This window comes from Limulus polyphemus, unplaced genomic scaffold (assembly GCF_000517525.1).
Source record: "Limulus polyphemus unplaced genomic scaffold, Limulus_polyphemus-2.1.2 Scaffold1849, whole genome shotgun sequence".
NCBI lineage: Eukaryota > Metazoa > Arthropoda > Merostomata > Xiphosura > Limulidae > Limulus > Limulus polyphemus.
Window position 1 is genome coordinate 5382 of NW_013667459.1, and position 16565 is coordinate 21946.

The 16565-nt window shown below is 34.8% G+C and overlaps 1 protein-coding gene across 1 annotated transcript; it reads left to right on the forward strand.

Annotated features, from left to right (window-relative positions):
* Positions 1-1966: 1966 nt before the first annotated feature.
* Positions 1967-15971, forward strand: LOC111087183 (neogenin-like). The gene is made up of 4 exons (XM_022392979.1): positions 1967-2793; positions 3459-3707; positions 13030-13214; positions 14147-15971. Exons 2-4 carry the CDS (start codon positions 3470-3472, stop codon positions 14243-14245), a joined length of 522 nt encoding a protein of 173 aa, XP_022248687.1. The 5' UTR covers positions 1967-2793; positions 3459-3469; the 3' UTR covers positions 14246-15971.
* Positions 15972-16565: the final 594 nt, after the last annotated feature.

Here is a 16565-nt window from a genome sequence, read left to right on the forward strand (position 1 = left end):
GAGGGAAGGCAGCTAGTCATCACCACCCACCACCAACTCTTTTACCAATGAATAGTGGGATTGACCGTCACTTTATAACGCCCCCACAGCTGAAAGGGCGAGCATGTTTGGTGTGACGGGGATTCAAACCTGCAACCCTCAGATTGCGAGTCAAGTGCTGTAACCACCTGGCCATCCCGGGCCTTGTGTAGTGTAAATACACTCTGCCTAATATTAAAACTAATTTCATTTATATACACATATATGTGTATAAATATATTTTAATTGTTCCTAATTATAGTAATGCTACTAAAACTACTACTACTAAATGTTTTTAGATTTGTAACACCCAAAAATAAGTCATTTGTTATCTACAAATTAGTATCTCCTTCATGTGCAGAAGAAACATAGACTCTTTCACTATGTGGCTATCAAACTGTATAAAAGAGGATATTCTTAGGAAAGTTTGAATTTTTTCAAGTATCTTAGAGTCTGTTTACACAATAAAAATAAATTTTAGTGTATTGAGCTGATTATGAGGTGCAGTTTGATTATTTTTAGTGTGAAGCCTAGAACAAATTAAGATAATTCAGCAGCATCACCCCTCTTAAAAGTGTTAAGTTTTAGAGTTAAGGACTATTGTATTCCACATTTAACATGGACCCTTGATTCCTTGTTACTGTTAAAATATTATAGCTAACTGGATTTTTCAAAAATTGTAGTGCATCAGTCTACCAAAATAAAACCTTTCACTCTAAAACAATTCTTAAACAAAAAAACAAACAAAACAGAAAGCTTGCCACACCAAGCAGTTTGTGGATAAAAGAGAATCCTGAATAAGTTTATCAATAACACATAAAGGCAAAAATCTTATCAAAAATACATACATAAAAAATCAATGTACAGTGAACACAGAAAAGTTTCAGTGTTTTACTTGTGCTGTATTGTTTATTTTTTTTACAGTTTCATAGTGAATATTGAGTATGTTATATTAAAAAGTGTTTTGAATATGCACATCAGCAAGTCAAGTGACAATCACAAGCAATATAACATTGTGATGGAATGGCACATGTCAGAACTACATTTTGATCTTGTTTGGTGTTCATAGGTAGTATGATGCCACTGAATAATGATTGCTTTTGGCAAAGGTATGTAACACTCCTTTTAAACACAAAATATTAATACACTCAGATCATATAGATGTGTTCAGATTGGAGATTTAGAACTTCCAAGGTAGGGATATCCTTTATGTTTAATGGCATTAGAAAGCAAAAACATATGGATCAACTTTAGTCACAAGGACCATCCAAAAAAAGACCTGCAACAAACTGTACCATAACCATGGTATGCAAAGTGTAGTGTCTTGTAACAGGTGAGAATACATGAACACAAAGAACAGTGGCAAAATCCATTCACATATCCAGGTAATAGTACGCAACATAATCAAGAAAAATTTCTGTCTCAAAATTAGGTCAACAGGATATGGAATTATGAAGATAAGGCTTCCAGTCATATCTCCTGTTCAACAGTCACATACCTTAAGCAGCTGGAAAATAAAATGAGAATTCTTGCTTATCCATATGAAAACAAGTCAGTGGATGCAGTGCCTATGAATTTCTGTGCGATTGGACTATTAAACTTGATACTGGAAAGCCACCATCCCCATACACCAGATGAATTGTGGAAAACTTGGGAGAATGGTGTGTTTTGGACATAACAGCCTTACAAGGAACCTTTTGCAATGAAAACTATTCTGTAGAACTATGGCGACATAGTGTGTAATGACATGGAAGGGCTCCAAAATCATTTTTTTATAATGTATTCAACCTCTGTATATACAACTTTAATCTTATGTGTAGATTTTTTCATATTGTATTAGTGATCATTTTCAAGATTATATATTTATCACATACATAACTCATATTGTGTTTTTTTGATGTTACAAAAGATCATATGTTTGTTGTTTAACCTCTATATTTTTCTTCTTGCCTTTTTATAGACGTATTTGATGAGAATGACTTACTTCCTCTTTTGTGGCTTCTTTATTATATATATATTATGTATGGTTATCCTAATAGCCTTTATATATTTATGAACATGCACTTTCTTTTTCAATTAATTGACCCATTTGGTAAGTTACATCAGTACATATCCCTAGACTGGAGATATTTTTTAAAATAGAATCCAGTTCCAATTGCCAGGTTATGTATACACATAACATGTGCAGTGCTATAATTGGTGATCAACATTATCATATGTGTGTTACAGATTTTTTTATAGCTTCTTGTGCTTTTTGAAATTATCATAGATGTTTTATGCATGCAACACACATTATCATCAGTGTCACATGAGTATATGTTCAGGCTTCTTTTTTATTTATTCAAATCTTCGAATAAGGAAAGCATATTTTATACTTTCAACAGTTCAAATGTTTTCTTCTTTACTCTTAGTACTATATGAACTATTTATGTATTAGGCTTTTATTTTTATTCCATATATATTTCATATGGACATGGACAAAGTGTTTTCTACATTACCATGAGTCATTTAATTTCAATCTAATGAGAATAATCTAATTTATTTTTAAAACATTTTTGTGGCTTGTCAGAAGTGTGTTTAAAGAACATTAATGAAACATTTTTGTGTTGTTTATTTCCACAATAATAACTTTTACCACATGCACAGCTTCCCCTGTACCTAATGGAAATATCAATCAGCATTATGATGGAACATCAAGCTTGAAGAGAACTATTTATCCACGAACCCAGTACAATATACCTCGAGCTCATATTACCATTGACTCAGTTCATTCAGGTGATAAAATTTTATAACATTAAATAAATATATATATATGAATTTAACTAGTCGTCATAGAAGTTGATTTTTAAAATTAACCAATCAATTACAAGAAGCAAGTTTCAGCAACCTTTCTTGCTTTCTTGGTACAAAAATTGGTGGCCTGAGCCTTTGTTGGCTCAGTCTAATGGACAAGGAAAGATGAAAATTTTATATCTTAGGGGATGAATAAATTATGTCTCTAAATGGCAGAGTTTTAATTTTGTGTAGATAAATCTAAGAATAGTGTATGAATAGGAATTTAAGTAGTAGAAAATATAAGTAAACTTGTAAGCTAAGGTTGAGTCAAATGCTTACCACAGAGACTTTTATGTGGCCAAACAGATTTATGATTAGAAGAAAGTGTGTACATTGTGATGAGTTTTACATTTTATGGTTTTTAAATAATATTCAAAACTATTTATATATTTGGTAATAGAAGAAAATACGTTATTTCTTGCTTACCATTTTTCTCTACTGGAAACATTCTTGGGTATTATTAAAGCATATACATAAAACTAACTTGAAATTTATGGTATTAATATGTGATTTGTTTTTCAGTTTAATACTAAACTATCCTGCCTTAGTTTTTATTGCCTCTAGAATTAAAGTTTTTCTATCCACATTGCATTCTTTGCTAACAGACTCAGCTGGCATGACCTCACCTTCTTCACCACGTTCTTCAGTTACTTATGAACAGGTTCCTTCTTCTCCACCAATAACAATTGCTATGGGCACTGGACAGCACTCAACATATACCAATCCTCATCACCCTAACATCGGTGGAGAGAACACCATAGGAAAACGCCCTATTGGACACCCCCTTAAGAGCTTTAGTGTGCCTGCACCTCCACCAGAAAGTGCACCATCAACTCCACAACCAAAACATATTGGTAATTTTGTATTATTAAGACATAAGAATCATGTATACAAAACTTAGGTAATTGTTAAATTTCAAGAGCTAGGTTGATCACCCTTCCTAAGTGTAAATGTGGATTAAATGCAAATACATGTTTATAAAGCAAATTAACAAAGTCTACCTGGTTTTAGATTTTTTTCCAAATGACTATTTATTTCCCTGTTTGAGTATTGCAAATTTATCGAACTGTGTACATTGACACTGATTGATGATATTTGTAGGGTCAAAATATTAAACAAATGTTCTTGCTCGCTAGGAAATAAAGGCTTTTTCCAAAACATAATTACCTCCACTGACACTTATAGCTATTGCTCAACCTCCAGGGTTTCATCTTTGCTGTTCTAAGCATTGGTCTGATTTTTTCTCACTTGCTCCAGTCTTTTATACCCCACTCAGTTGCCCTTGGTGATATTTGTCTCATAATACTCTCCACCTACTTGAATGCGCCTTCTATCTTGGTACTGTATATAAGCACCTCATTCAAATCATTTTATCCCTTTATCTCGACAAAGCATTTAGACATAGGTTTCTCTAAAGAAGTGTTGCAATAGCTAATGTCATTGGTTGCGATTTTTGGTTTCTTCTAGTAGGGTTTGTGAGGTTTTGGGGCTTTCCCTGGTTGCCTTTGAATCTACTCCTTCCTTGATGGTGGAGGTTTATCACTCAGTTACATGATGGGATAGCTGCGCCTTGCCCCTCATGTTTGTTAGAACAGCATATTTTGGCTTACCACCAATAGGAGAACATATATTTAGATTCCCAAAGATTCCTCTTTTGGACATGTGAGGTTCCAGACTGGAGCCTGTGATCACTTTGAACAGATCACAATTTTCTCGGATTCATCTGATCCTCACTACTGTTCTGGGATATTTATCTTCCCTCCAAATTTTATCAGAAGCCTCTCAGCATTCCCCACATCAATTTGGTGATGAATTGGGTCCTTTGTTGACTTCTACCTTGGTAAGATTATCAGCTTCTACTCTTTCTTTGGTTTCCTGGCTTGTATGTTGTTGGGAGTTACTAGGTAGAGATGATTTGTTGGAGGGAGTTTGTCTATCTGATAATGCCCTCTGTAAGTTATATGAGGATCCATTTCTTTATTCCTTGATGTTTGCAGGCCTTTCAGAGACATTATAACCATGGATTAATGTCACAATTTTGCATTCTTCCTTGTCGTTGTTGGCATTTTGACATTCTTTGGCTCCTTCTGAAAGTCATGGTGCAACTACTCATCATGTATGTTGACCACTGGCTTCAGCTCCTCAATCTATTGGTACTTAGAATAGATTCTGTCTTTATCTCAGAGGCTCCTCAGCTTGAGTAGACCATTGCCAATGGTGTCGGTGACTACCATATCCCGGTGGAGTCTGTGGGAGCATGGTTACAATGTTTTCTAGACATCTGGAATTCCTTCACCACAGATTCATGGGTACTCCAGGTTTTGGCAAGAGGCTCCGTCATTAAGTTCGTCATTCTCCACCTCCTTTATCCTCCTAACCTGTGGTATTTCCACCCCCATAAGATCTGTGGAGTTTGCATCTTTGTTTCAGTGCTATCAGAGAGTTGTTGGTCATGGGAGCAGTAGAGAGAGTCGACCTGTTCTTCCGTAATTTTAGTCCCGTTTATTTGTTGTGGCCAAAAAGAGGGGGGGATTGGCATTCGATCATCGATCTTTCTTGTCTCAAACAATTCTTAGATCATCCCAGGTTCATTATGGAGTCTTTTCTCAACCTACATTGGCATTTTTCACTGCGTCTGTGGATGACCAAGTCATCCCACCACTATCTATGTTTCATGCACAAGAATCAGGTTCTGCAGTTCTGTGCGAGATTTTTCTTGTCACCTTCATTCTTTGGTTCCTGTGCACACATCATCATATGAACAACTGGCTACTTCTGGCTCCATCTCTTCAGTTGCCATTGCAGCACACCCAGATTCTCCTGTCAGAAGCCACCAAGGCTGGCTTTTTTTTTCAGAGCCGAGAAATCCATTCTCATGCTGACTCAATACATTGTCCATCTGGATGTCTTTTTCAATACGTATTTAAGTCGGGCTCAGCCAACTCCCATCAATTTCTATGCTATGGAATGGGCAGTCAAGCTATTACTCACGTCTCCTTCTCCTACAGCACGGATGTCTCTCCCTCTTGTGGGCATCCCTCAAATCTCTAATTCCTTTGGGAAGAGCGTGCATGTGATCCCTTCAGTGGTGGCCTCACGACCAATGGATCATTAACTGTGATCCACTGGATCATTCAATCTCCTTACTCAGGGGCAACATCTTAGATCTCGAGTGGTAGTTAGATTGGAAAAACACTACAATAGGTAATCCTATACCACCCCCTTGTCCCAAGATTCATCTCTTCACAGATGCATCACTTCAGGGATGGGATGCGTATATCAACAGTCAAGAATTCCAAGTGTTTATGGACGGATGACAAATCTTCCTTCCACGTCAATATTTCAGAACTTCTTGCTGTCTAATAGGCAATGGCTCAAGGTCTAGCTCTATTGAAGGGGAAAATCGGCATGATTCATCCGACAACTCCACAATGGTATTTTACATTTCCTGTCAAGGGGACACACATTCTTAAGACCTTTGTTTTCAACCTTTGGATATTCTCACTGGGCTCACTCCCATTATATCAGCCTCCTAGTTTGCCATGTTCCAGGGGTGATGAATTTAATAGCAGATCATCTGTTTCGACCCAACCAAATTCTCCCGACTGAATAAATGCTACATCACGAGGTTTTCCTCGGGCTTTGGCGATAGATGCATTCAGTCAAGACTAGACGGGATTGCACCTTTATGCCTTCTCTCTGATTCTCCTGTTACCCAGAGTTCTGGCTATGGTTTGATCCATTCCTTGGTGAGTGCTGTTGATAGCCCCAGATTGGCTGGCCCAATCATGGTTTCATCTTCTTCAGTATCTTCAAGAGTGTCCACCTCTGCCTCTTCCTCTTTGACCATCTCTGATTAGGCAACCTCGATCCGACATTCAACAGCCAGACCTTCTGAAGCTCAACTTAGATGCATGGAAGTTATGTGGTCCTTCACACAACATCAGGGTTTAACTACTAAAGTGGCCTTGTATTTGTCTCAATCTTTCTGTCAACCCACAATGGCCATTTATCAATGAAAATGACATACTTATCGCTAGTGGTGTCTCACGTGGAAATTGAACCCTCTTCACCCAAATGTGCTAACCATTTCTCATTTTTTTTTACCTGACTTTTTTTGACAAAGATCTAGCTCCATTTACTATCATCTTATATAAGGCAGCTTTATCAACCACTGTTTGGTATTCTAAAGTATTCGACATTGGAAATTCTTTGAGTCTCCAGTGCTATATGATATTCTCAAATCGTTTTGCATCCTTCATCCCAAAAGGCCATCTCTATTACCTAACTGGGATATTAAGGTGGTATTAAATGCTTTGTCTCAACATCCATTCGAGCCTTTAGCCTCATGTACTATGTATCACCTTTCCCTTACAGTGTATTTTTGTTGCTGCTGGCCTATGCACATCGTAGGTCAGAATTGTTTGCACTGCATGTGCACAGGACACTTTATCACTCTACTTATGTCCTGCTATACCCAGATAGGTCCTTCTTTCCTAAGTCTCTGGCAGCCAGGGATGGGGATAAATCCTTCTCACCAGTTCATTTGCCAACTATATCTCACCCTTACGACCACATGGACCCAAATCATTTGTTGTGTCTATTCAGGGCCTTGAGATGTTATGTGGCTCACACTAACTCCTTTTGAGGTGCTAGAAGTCAGCTGTTTATTCATTGGGATTCTTCAGTTTCCCACCATTTATCCCTGATTACCTGGATGAGGTGGTTTTGCAAGTTGATCCATATTGCCTAGTCTTGACTATCTTTGCAGGAGAGAAACTTTCTGTGAGTCACATCTCATCAGATTTGTTACATTTCTATGTGTTTAGCTGCCCAATTGAATTGCCCACTGGAGGACATCATGTGGACTTCACCCAATACTTTTCTCTAACATTATTTACAGAATGCATCACTCTATGGCTACAGGTTGGGATCCAATCAAAAGTATATCTATACCTAATGTTGCAGTCCAATTACCCTAGCTACCAATGTATTATATGGTGACCAAGACCCCTTAATTCCAACCATGAGTAGTGAAACATCGACTATATGATTGGGGCTAGCCTGTAGTGATGATCACTCATGTACAACTGCACCATTATACATGAACTAAGTTCAGGGTGAAGGGCATACCTGTTCTGGATGTATTGCAATCCCCCCACTAGGGTACCAGTCTTGTCTTGGTACACCCATGATCTATGCAGACACTTTCTGTATGGTTAATGCCCTCACTGGCCCCTCCACCTTCTCAATGTGGGATTCTAGCTATAAGTGTCAGTGGAAGTAAGTATGTTTTGGAAGTTATCATTTTCCTAAATTGAAAATGTATTTCCAGTAATACTTACCTACACTGACACTCTCCCACACTTCCTCTACACTAAGTGCCGGTGTTAGAGACTGGGATGGTGTCAGCCTGGAAAAAGTGATAAAGTTAACTGAATGAGGTTCTTATGTACAGTACCGGGATAGAAGGTGTATTGACTTAGGTGAAAGTATCGTGATACAAATATCGCCAAGGGCAATTGAGTTGGGTATAAAAGACTGGAGAAAATAAGAAAAAAGTCAGACCAATGCTTAGATGGGCAAAGAAGAAACCCTGTGTATCATTCGATTACAATGATGCTCAGTTATGTGCTTTGAGTAATTCTGCAAAAGACATTGCCCAAGGATGCACACATCTCTGGATACTTGGAAGAAGATGAAAGTCTCACTGAGATCATACAGCCTGTCAGTTGCATAGCTGTAAAGAAGTTGACAGTAGGCACCTAACTACGTTACCATTTAAGTATGGTGGTGATGTGAAACAGGTAAACTTACCCATGTTTAAAAGAACAATTAATAAGGAGAAAATAGAAACAGTTAGGATGGTCATTTGGTTGATGCTTATGGTATAATGTATGCATTATGTTGTGTGGTTGCTAGTTGATTATTTTGTGGTTAGAACAGCCACTTGATTGAAAGATCAATAATTAAAAAGGAAGTGATGTTCTTTGTTTTTCAAGTTATCAAGTGGTGTTTAACAATAGGATGTATCTGCAGTAGGCCTTGCAATAGTCACTTAATTATAATTATTTTGCAGTTAGGACAGTTGGGTGAAGGATCAACAACAGAAAGGGTGTTGCAACCCTACTGAGTGATAGTTAGTAGCGAGACAGTAGTCTAACATTTAATGATAATTGCTTGACCTGTGTTATGAGATATAGCAGAATTTCTGAGAAGCAGAACATGCAAAACTTGCTAGATACTAAGCTAGGAGTACTGAAGTTGTTAGATAAAATCCTAGGGAAATGGATGGTTGGAGGTAGTTGTTGATAATGGCTGGAAATTCTGACAAACAAAAATGCTGAAAGGACTTTGCAATTTGTGCTATCTGAGCATTTGGGTTGAGTTTTGTAGTAAATGTTGATGGATACTTGAAAGGCATTTCCTGGACTTCTTCTGTGTAGTAAGTTGTGGATGAAGTTTTGAGTTGCTAGCTAAAACAGATCTTCATCAGATAAATAATTCCCTGAGTGGACTTGTATTCTCACACATAAGACAATAGAACTTTGTGTTATGCCGCTCTGTGAGGTTCCACCTGATTTGGTTTGTTTGAATTTCATGCAAAGCTACACGAAGGCTATCTGCACTAGCCATCCCTAATTTTGCAGTATAAGACTAGAGGGAAGGTAGCTAGTTATTACCACCCACCGCCAACTCTTGGGCTACTCTTTTACCAATGAATAGTGAGATTGACCATCACATTATAACATCCCCACAGCTGAGAGGGTGAGCATGTTTGGTAGAACGGGGATTTGAACCCGCGACCCGCAGATTGCGAGTCGAGTGCCCTAACCACCAGGCCATGCCACCTGATAGTCTGGTTCATGTTTACCAGTCTTCCTGAAGTGTAGTAATGGAGTTGTGCTCCAACACAGCATAAAAAATTAGCATGAATGTATAAATAAGGTGAAATGTGTATCATGTGTTATTAATCCTTACCATGATTCTGACTTGTAAATGACTTGAATAAAAAGTTTATAATAATTACAGTTCATTTACTTAATCTAATTCACAACATAAAATTTGTTAATCAAACTGGTTTATTTACGTGTTTTACACTCACTAAAAAGAAACCTATCATTCTATAGGTATTTGAAGAATTTGTAGCAATCCGTCACAGTTTAATTCTTCGTATTGTTATCTGACACTGGGCAGCTTGTACATAATTTTAGTGAGTGTAAAACACGTAAATACACCAGTTTGATTTTCGATACCTCACTAGTATGAAGGCTTGGTTTGGTCTGATATTTCGTTGGTGGTAGTGTCCAGGGTCACTGATGAGGAGTGGAATTCTCTGAAACTAGTCTTGCTCATAGACACACACCCCAATGAAAGAATAGACCATTCCAAGCTTTAACTTGTTGTTAAACAAATGTTTAAACAACTCTACTTATTCAATTATATAAAAGTTGTTGTTCGTGAAATTGAACCTCAACCACTTTTATATCTGTTGTATCCCATCCAGCCTAATGAGCCCTGGTATTGGGTGAATGGCAGTGCCAGCACTGGATATAGCAAGTGTAGTGTGGTTTAAATACTATTATATATTGTTCTTTGCTTTCACATAGGATCTTACTAGATTTTGTCTAAGTTGTTTTTCATGTTTATTTGATGTAGAGGGTTTTTCAATGTCCCTAGATCAGATAACTGCCAGGATAAACGTGATGATTTGGGCTAATTGTTATTTTCCTTTGTGCACCTAAAACCAAATGTGAGGAATATGGATGTTTATAGTAGAATAGGCTACTTCTAATTATTTTGTTCAAAGATTACTTTTACTTTTGTGACACCATTAAAGTTAGACTATTTTTAACTCTTCAAGGGGGAGTGTGGTGTCTTTTACATCTGCTTTGGTGCACACAGTAACTGATATTCAAATCAGTTTCTGTGGAAACCAGGCCAACTGCTAAATGCTGAAATCAATTACTGCACGTATGCATTGGTTAATTAATGTGTGATGATGGATTCATAAGTGCAACAGCACATGCATGTCTTCCAACACATATCTGAACCAGTTTGTGGATAGCTAATTATGTACATGAATGTGATATACATATAAAAGTACAGTATTTTAGACTAATCAAAAATTGTAGCTTGAAATATTGAGATGTGGTACATTTCGTGAAAAATTGCAGTGATTAGCTTAAACTACATTGTGAGTTAAAACACTGTATACTCTTAGTGCAGGTAAAGAGTATATACTGTTTGGTCACAAACTGAAATATTTGATTTATCACTGAAACAATACATGGAGTTGCTGTAGAACCTACAACATACTGGGTAAAATATGTGGACGTATTGTTTTTACTGGTGTCTTTCACTTTTGGAACCTGAAATATTCATAGTAGAAGATTATATGAATTACACTTCTTAAGGTTAAATCATGGTACAATCACTTGTTTATTTGAAATAAAGGGAACATAGCAAACCTATTGTTTTTGAGTAGTTTTGATTTAGAAACATATTTGATTTGTAGGATCAAACAATTTCTGAACAAAGTAGTCACAATGAATAAACTTTGTCTTAACTACATTTAGTTGTAGTAGTATAACATACACTTTATGTGGACTGCATGAATATAATTCTGCATTTATTTATGATGTCAGATGTGATTTTACTTATTTATTCAAAATATATATATTTACAGGTTAACAAAATGCTAACCTTGTGAGCTCTGTTTTTATAGATATTTTCAATTGGATGCATTTATTAAGAGTTCTATCATTTTCAATCTGCTGACAAAGTATTTGCAGTGTTTCAAGAGTTGGTACATTAATGAATAGGTTTGATATATCCCAAGATTTGGCTCAGATATGTTGATAATACACATATAATATAGCAAGATAAGAATGGAGAATTCATGAACCACCTGAACAGACAACATCCCATAATACAAATCACAATGAAAATAGAAAATGATAACAAGCTCACATTCCTTGACATGATAGTTACCAACACATATAACTCATATACCATAGTGTGAATATATATATATGTATATGCAGTTACAGGAAACCCACATATATGGGTAAAAATGACCTAATTAAGCATCATAGACTGCCTAGTTTCAAGAATGAAGACTTGTAATACTAAAGAAGATGGAAGGAAAACATATCACTACAACCCTCCTTAACAATGGATGTTAGGAATACCAACAATTAAGAGTAAGAAAATAACAGACTTAAAGCCGTATTCCTCTATGTCCGAGATCTCCCTAAAAAAGATACAGATAATGTGTAAACAACATAAAATCAGTAGCATAGTCAAAATCCACAGCACAATACGTATGACCACAACTGGTACACACCAAATAACCTATAAAGACCCAGTGAAGAAGAAAACACCATTTTTACAACATCTTCTGTGAACATGTATACCAGTACATTGAAGAAATAAAAGGACCAACAAAACTTTTAATTCAGAAGCTTAATATAAGACTCAGTAATACCAATCTCTCTGCAATAACTCCTCATCATTCCAGAGAATAAGACCATACAATAAATTTGAATAACACTGAAATTGTAATATATGAATAACATGTGCATGAGAAAATAAAGATAAATGATGCCTTCTGCATCCACCTTACAAATAACACAGTCAGCCAACCTAACTAAAAAAGTCAGCAAAACCTGAATACCTCTATCTCTCTTGAAAATATTGAAATGGTTAGCTGACTCAAATTCTAATAGAGGAGACCACACTTGAGTGTATAACACACCAGACTTCCATCAATAAAACTCAAAATTGAATCCCAGCCACTATCAACACAGAAAATAGTCCATCTCAGGACTTCCTTGAAGATAAGAACAAATTAGTAGCCAAAATGTAAAACAAAAACTAGTTAGTAGTTAATATCTAATTATAAATATAGAAAATGTTACTAATTAATTTAGTTGATCATGTAGGCTTCTAGCAATGAAAACAGTTGATATCCAACTGCTAAAATCTTACCAAAAGTACTCTTGTTTTAAGTTAAAATTTTTGAATAAAAAAAAGCAAATGATCTAAGGTTGGAAAACACAGTCTTCAAGCTATGGCTTTAATATTTATGTGTTTATTTTTTTATTCTTTATATTATTTTCATAATCTACTTATATCTTACTATTATTATGATAACAATTATTTTTGCTGTAGCTGTTTGTCCACAAGGAGTTGCCAGTCCCCTAAAAAAGACCAGATATGTTGGAGACATAAATGTGTCCAGCTTGACTAATAGTTCCTCCCCACACCCTGTACCAGTTAATACCCATCCTGCAGTTACTGCCACACCCAACCTACCAGATCTCACCTCCAGATTTGAGAAAGAAGATGAAGTAGCTGTAAGAACAAAATATATATGTGTCTTTACATTAAAATGTACTTTTATTGTAGCCAACCATGAAAATTTTCTGATTGAGGGTTTCTACATTTGCAAGTAAACTAATTTAATCATTTGTAGCTAGTCTTCTCTAATGTCCACCAGTTGTAATGAACAAGGTTATCTGGACTAAGTTTAATTTTATTTTAACATTATGTAAAATTTTGGAAATATTCATTTATTGGTAAAAAAAGTTTTTTCATTTTTCTTGACATAAATGTGTAAAAATAAAAAGTCAAACGTTATGATGGTGGGACATAATATTTGTAGATGTATTAAACTTACAATACTGAACAAACTTAATGCAACTTGTAGTAAATATGTATGATGCATTGGCTTGAAGAATTAGAATTAATAAGTTTTTGACTTGTTTCAGAAACACCAATTAGTAATAACTCAAATAGCATTATAGAACATATTTGTTGGTTTTGTAAAAGGTAGTGACAAAAAAAACATCAACAATAAACATTTTTCTCCGTGGTATAATCATTTCAGTGATATTTTTATTTGCTGTTAACAAATAGTCCATCAATTCCGTATTTCTTGCTTTATCTCATTAAACTCAAATGTTTGTATTTATATTGTATTTTGTATTTTTTTCTATCTATGACATGTATCACATTCCAAAAATTATCTAATTTACTGTATTGGAGGTACTTTAATTTTGTAATGAATTCTTTAAACTGTACGTCCCCATTTTCAGTCATTTTAAATTCAAGGGTTGCAGTTTAAAAATGTGAAAAACATTCTATTATTGAATTTAAACTAGCTACAGTATAGAATTTTAATAGTTTGTAAGGAGAAATGCATGTTGTTTTTAGAATCTGGTTTACTCATTTTACCAGTTTTTATTTCTTGTTGCCTTAGCAGTTTGATTTCTTTTCTTACCCCTAGTCATCCTGCAGCACAGAGGAGCTCAATCAAGAAATGGCAAACTTGGAAGGTCTGATGAAGGATCTAAATGCCATAACTGCATCAGAATTTGAATGCTGAATACTTCCATGTTGCAGAAGAAACATTTGTTGCATTGAAAGGTTATTGACATTTAACTACTTACAGAGACATCTTTATCATCAAATTAAATTTTGAAGACCTCATGCACAAAACTCGTGACAAAGAAAGATGACACTTCTCATATTTCTTGCATTATCACATGAAAATATTTCATTACAAACCTGAAATTTTTTCACGTGACAAATTATGGACCAAAAGAATTTTGTGTTTATAGGTAAAAGAATTTTAACACAGATGTGGAGCTGTGTTAGTTATTTAATAAAGTGATTCTCTATATTTTTGGGAAGCTTTTATTCATCCAAATACTCACAAACCTTTTAAAGTCACTTCTACTTTAATGGGATTATATGCTGTGGTCACAGTGCATCCAGGTGATGAAATACTTTGTGTTGAGATTTTAAGCAAGCTCATGAACTTAGAGAATTCACAGTCCAATTTGTGAATTCCAGTATACACCTTATGAAAGGTATTGAACTTGGAAGTTTGATTTTTTCAAGTTTACCTTATCAGTATGTTTGTGTACCTTGGAAAGAAGAAATAACTTCTACAACATTTGTATGTGAATCCTAATAGTTTGTGTTCAAGATTTTTTTCAGTTATATATATATATATATAGGATTTATTAGTGAGTTAGTGAAGGTAGCTCTTAAGTTACCTCCCACTGGATAATATTTATGCACATACTACAACTAGAAGTATAACAGTTTTAGTTTCTCTTGTGTTATAAATAATGACAGTTATTACTGACACTCAAATTCAAATGAAAAAGCTTCTGAAACACCAAACTCAGCTTAATAATGATCATTGATTGTTTACTTTGTCAATTGGGGAAACCTAAATATTTAAGTTAACATGTGCATTATATATATATATGAGTTAATGATGCAGCAACATCATATTTGAATGTATTTTGTGTCTGTCTTTTTCCTGAACTAGACAAAATTTTGTTTTGTTTTTTTTGCTACACAGTTTTAATCCAACATTTGATAAGGTAGATTCAATAAGTAACTGACTATTTTAACTTTTTTATTCTTTTGCTGAAGAGTTTGGTCTTAGAAAATTATCTAAAGTATATCAAACCCAGTTTCACTATGAAAGTAATTGTGTTTTCACTTACAATATAAAAGTTATCTGTATTCTGGCTTTGAAGTTAAGGTGTACTGTACACAGATTACTCACTTAATTTTTTTTTATTCAACTTTGTAAAGAATACTTTGTTCTTACTAATTATCAAGTGCCATTTATGTGTATATATTTTATATATAAACACATGTAAATTAATTGCTAGGTAATGCACAGTTGTGTTATATTCATGATATTTCTCTCCCTAAAACTATCACATAAAGAGGAGATTTCCATAAACACTCATTAAAGTCACCAAAGCATTTTTGAACTTTTCATATTTGAGATTATGTTTTATTTGTGATTTTTAGTTGTTGACCCAGTCTTATCACAAATATCAGTAAAGTTTCACGTGAGAATAATACTTTTAATAATGTACTTGTAGGCTTATACTATTTTTTGTAGTGTAAGTAGTTGATTTTTTATGTGCCCCCCCTCCAGTTTAGAAACTTTAGAAAGATCTATTTCTTCTATTAATTTTTATTGTAAAGGTAATTTTATTTATGTACTATTTCTTGCTTCAGTTATTTCGGGATGTGTACCAAAACTGAAAGAGAATAAATGTATTGTCATTTTACTTAAACAAGTGTGAACTACAAATCTGTATACTGGAATACCTTTTATAAAGAGATAAGTAAATGTTTAATGTGAATGGTATATATAACCTAGAAACCCAGAATATTGTTCATATTAAATACAAACTTTATATGGCATGCTCAGTTTAAATGAGAAGCATTGATACATTAATTTCTTTGGATAAGACCAAAAGTACTTCTTACATTTAATTACAGTAAAGGCAATTTAATGAAATGATAATAAACCATTTTAAATCAAAAATTTGATGTCTCTGAAATAGTATTATGCACCTAATAAAGAAATATATAATCTCTGTCAAATAGACTAAGCAAAAAGCTCATGGGAGAAGACAGGCTGTGAATGCAGTTGGGTCTACTAAATTAAATTAACAAAACCTGCTTCAGTTCTGTCCACTGATATGGGAAAAAACAGATATCTGTCCATTTCTTCATGTGGTGATTAGAGAGTCATCTACAGAACTAAGTATGGCTTGGTATGTAGCTGTAAGAACAAGAGAACTGGACTTCATGAATGTACGTAGATGATGCCATTACAGTCCCAGGTACACAATCTCAGGCTGCACTATCAGCTAATGCTGTGG

Excerpts from the sequence above, each read along its gene's own strand:
- LOC111087183 (XM_022392979.1), top strand. The coding sequence starts at position 3,470 with ATGACCTCACCTTCTTCACCACGTTCTTCAGTTACTTATGAACAGGTT. Across the intron at positions 3,708-13,029 it reads TCCACAACCAAAACATATTG|CTGTTTGTCCACAAGGAGTT; the intron begins GTAATTTTGTAT and ends TTTTTGCTGTAG. Across the intron at positions 13,215-14,146 it reads AGAAAGAAGATGAAGTAGCT|TCATCCTGCAGCACAGAGGA; the intron begins GTAAGAACAAAA and ends TCTTACCCCTAG.